Source organism: Pygocentrus nattereri, chromosome 27 (assembly GCF_015220715.1).
Source record: "Pygocentrus nattereri isolate fPygNat1 chromosome 27, fPygNat1.pri, whole genome shotgun sequence".
NCBI lineage: Eukaryota > Metazoa > Chordata > Actinopteri > Characiformes > Serrasalmidae > Pygocentrus > Pygocentrus nattereri.
Genome location: NC_051237.1, coordinates 26,598,200 through 26,602,681, shown reverse-complemented (window position 1 = coordinate 26,602,681; position 4,482 = coordinate 26,598,200). Strand labels below are relative to the sequence as shown.

The 4,482-nt window shown below is 43.2% G+C and overlaps 1 protein-coding gene across 1 annotated transcript in view; it reads right to left on the bottom strand.

Annotated features, from left to right (window-relative positions):
• Positions 1-1,469: 1,469 nt before the first annotated feature.
• The window catches only part of rnmt (RNA (guanine-7-) methyltransferase), a 17,433-nt gene continuing 14,420 nt past the window's right edge, over positions 1,470-4,482 (bottom strand). The window contains exons 10-11 of the mRNA XM_017716922.2: positions 3,196-3,229; positions 1,470-2,286 (exon numbers count right to left, since the gene is read on the bottom strand). Coding sequence (XP_017572411.1) covers positions 2,249-2,286; positions 3,196-3,229 — 72 coding nt within the window. The 3' untranslated portion in view covers positions 1,470-2,248. The remainder of the gene's footprint in view (positions 2,287-3,195; positions 3,230-4,482) is intronic.

The window sequence follows — 4,482 nt, the reverse complement described above, 5'->3', positions numbered from 1 at the left end:
CCTACACCAACACTTCTGGACCAGAGAGCAAAACACGGGTTACAACTTAGACGATCTATCGATCAAAGTTTAATTCTCCAAATAGGATTACAGTCCAGCAGCAGTGAGCGGAAAGAGGCATCACAGCGCTCGAGGTAGTGAAGTCGTACAAAATCAGCCCGAAATAAACCACGGATGTAATTATGAACTCGGCAATACAGAACTGAGCCTCTGTGTGATCAGAGGAGGAGGCAGAATTGGTTCTGTGGTATTACTGTTAAAATAAAGAGGAAAAAACTCATTTTCAGCATGTCAAAAATAAAACCGAAAGGAGGCCAAAACCATGAAGGATGGCCTTCATTTACTCGGGAGGCAGCCTACACTGTGTTGATTACATAATCTAATTTATTAAACGTAACACTGCATTAAAAAGGCTGTGCTCTGATAACACAGTGACAAAGTGAATGTCAGCCATAGAGTCCATAGACCACCACTACCTTAACAAACTGAATAAACAGGGGCATCGCTCTCGCCAAATGGGCCCCGTCCGAATAAAAATCACATTACTTTGACTACAGTGCTCTGCGGGGAGGAACCCTGCAGACATCAGCTCAGAGAAATGATCACGAACTTAACGAGCCGTATGGAAACGAGCTTCTGTAAGGCATTTAATATGAAAGTAAGATACTCGGCTGGTACCAATACATTCTTTACTCTTTCCTGGGAAAAGGTCAGGGACTATGGAAGTCCATTCCCAACCGGGTAGAGGAGGGAAAAATTCTTTCGAAATTTTCAAAACGTTCACTTAACATCTCATTTTCTTCAGTGCTACCCAACAGGCCACCGTGTTAGTTTTATAACACTATTTTATTATTTGTATTATAACTACTATTACAAATTACAATTACAAAGTAAATACATGCTTTTGTTAAATGACTTTTAAAGATTGAGTTAGTATTAAATTTCCAATATACTGTGTCGAAATATATAAAAAAAACAAGTAATTTAAATTTATTACTTTGATAAAGTGCTGTGTGAAAGTCTGAGGCACCTAAGACAATATTTGAATAAATAAAATTTATATATATAAACAGTGATTTTCTGGATGTTGTTTGTTTGTTTACCCATCTCCAAGCCTCTCCTCCTCGAGGAAGTCCAGTATTATATGTAGTTATAAAGCAGCTCCTGGTTTGACCAATCAGTGCTCAGTAAATTGAGCTCATGATGTAATTGATGATATTAACGAGTCTCTGTGGCGGCTGTGAAGGTGTCCAGGAAAAATATGGACCCGAGAAATTCTTGTTCCTGCTTATTGTTTTTCTGTTTATCTGAATTATGAATACGACTTTATTCTAATGTATATTGTGATAAACTCCCTGCTGAGGTCAAAAGTTTAAACATTCGCTTAGACGCCCTAAAATTTCCCACAGTGCTGCACATCAAAGAATATGACTTTGAGAATGTCATTATTTGAAGATACAAAGACAACATTTCAGGAAAACGAGTCTTTATTTGCAAATTGCCATAATACATTTTTATTTTTCTTCCTTTATCCGGTGGAAATGTGTTTCCGTAACGTACCAGTTGACATAGCCTGAGGTAAATACTGACTTTAAGTGATACTCCAGTGAAAAACTTAATTCAGGTTAACCCCAAATGTGGCCAATCAGCCAAGACGGCTTGGTGTCTGAAGTTTGCGTCTTCGGTTCTAGCAATGGAGCCATGAGGCTAATGTGGCTAACAAGTGATGTAATCTTATTAGCATGGTGCTAACAGCAAACCTAAATCATCACATCTTCAAACTGCGCGGAGGCGTTCAGCATCTCTCGTCTATGAAGATGGACAGAAGAGCAGTAAACGTTCTGCCGCTGCCGTTTGGAGGTCAGCGGCTGTCTATAGTCTTGGGTGATGACCTACGTTTGTGGTGAGGAGGTAAATTAGATTTTTCACAAACTGTTTATTTAGAAAATGACTGAACACTGAAGACAATCATATATGTGCTCCAACACACTCACACCTATAAATTCCCCTCATTTATACACACACACACACACACACACACACACACACACACACACACACACACACACACACACACACACACACACACAAATGTGGCTGTACAAACATTTTATGTTTGTTAAACTGAAAAGACAGCAGCTTTGACCGGCTCATCGTTCCCAAAACTAAATTAAAAATAAAAAAAGAAGAAAAGAAGAAAATCGGCTGAGACTCCTGATGCCCTCAGTGTTCAACCGTCCGGGTCAGTTCAGGACATCTTCTCAAACACGAACATCAGATAGATGCCTACAACACAGAAGACAAACGCAATTACAACCACCATCACTGCTGGACGTGACCCTCACCCTCAGCTTGCTGTTTACTTTAATAATTAATAATTTAATAATTTTTTTGTGGATTTCTAGCTTTTCGTTGTTGGCTTGTGAGAACAAAAAGGAAATTCCCCTGATTTTTCACAATTTTTGCACAAGTCTGATGTAAAATGCTCCATCTTAGAGTCAGAACCGTTCACAGTGGTGGTGATGGGAACCAGACGTCCCTCTAAAAGCTCCTCACAGAAAGTTCCTACATGAACTGGTTCTGAATTCACTGCCTGATGACTGAGACGCTGTTTTATGAGAGTTTAGAGAACTTCAACTCCATTCATGGTGGAGGGAGACATGCAGGGCGCTGTGCGGCAAAATAGTCCCCAAAGAAAACTCGTTATTCCAGATTTTCCACTGTTTTCCATCATGAACATTCCATATGAGCCCAGAAGACTCATGTAGGTTCTCTGGTGGTTCTGCATGGTAAATAAAGTGTCTATATCTGTGTTGTAGTCATGGCGACGCCTGGTTCCCATCACCACCACTGTAAAGACGTCGGAACCAGTTCACACCAAACCCTCTGGATCTCTCTGTTTACATCGCAGACACTGAGTTATACAGACAATCAGTGGAACTGCCCTTTAAAGGGGCACTTCAGCCACAAGGAGAAGTGCAGCCTTTGGTACTACCGGATCAGGCACGACGCAGAGGATACCAGATCGGTTAAAATGTCCATGGCTCACAGAAAAAGCAGTTTCCAACGCTTTGGATCATTTAAATTGAAAATATAGAACGCAGTCTGTAGGTACAGACATCCAAGTGTTCTGTTACAGTTTAAACAGGGAACTCATTGACAGCTTAAAGTTTCTTTCATTACATGAGTACATACTTGTAGCTTCCCACTCAGACTTGGACAGCGTGCCCTGTGAGGAAGATGAGAAAGAGAAGAGACGTCAGAGCAGATAACACACAGACAGAGCTCAATGTCACTCAGCCTCAGCAGCAGACCTGTAGGTGTCAAACTCCTCCGCTGGAACAGTGCACTCAAAAAGTTACCCATTCTCTCAACTTCCTTCAAACACAGGGAACCAAACTACACTATACTGCCAAAAGTATTCGCTCGTCTGGCTTCTCACGCATATGAACCTGAGTGACATCCCATTCTTAATCCTTAGGGTTTAATATGACGTTGGCCCACCCTTTGCAGGGGGCCGAGCCCAACTCCTGAAAACACCCCCACACCATGATCCCCCCTCCACCAAACTTTACACTCGGCACAATGCAGTCAGACAAGTACCGTCTCCTGGCAACTGCCAAACCCAGACTCGTCCATCAGATTCCCAGATGGAGAAGCGTGATTGGTCACTCCAGAGAACACGTCTCCACTGCTCTAGAGTCCAGTGGCGGCGCTTTACTCCACTGCATTCCACGCTTTGCATTGCGCTTGGTGATGTAAGGCTTGGATGCAGCTGCTCGGCCATGGAAACCCATTCCATGAAGCTCTCTACGCTGTTCTTGAGCTGATCTGAAGGCCACATGAAGTTTGGAGGTCTGTAGTGATGGACTCTGCAGAAAGTCGGTGACCTCTGCGCACTATGCCCCTCAGCATCCGCTGACCGCTCTGTCATTTTACGTGGCCGACCACTTCGTGGCTGAGTTGCTGTCGTTCCCAATCACTTCCACTTTGTTATAATCCCACTGACAGTGGACTGTGGAATATTTAGTAGTGAGGAAATTTCACGACTGGACTTGCTGCACAGGTGGCGTCCGATCACGGCACCACGCTGGAATTCACTGAGCTCCTGAGAGCGACCCATTCTTTCACTAATGTCTGTAGAAGCAGTCTGCAGGCCGAGGGGCTCGGCTTTATACACCTGTGGCCATGGAAGTGACTGGAACACCTGAACTCAGTGATTTGGATGGGTGACTAAATACTTTTGGCAATATAATGTATTTTAAATCCGATCTGTAAGAGTCATCAGTGACCCACATGTGTAAAAGAACACCCAGATTGTGTTTGAGCTGTAAAAAGGGCGCGGTCGCTTCTTTGGTTCTTTGGCCGTCTTTTAAAGATCAGAGCATGAACTTCGTCTCCTCTGCAGACCAGTTTCTGCTCCGCCGTGTTGAACGGTATAAACTCTCACTGTGACGCGACGCACATGCAGAACGGACTGAA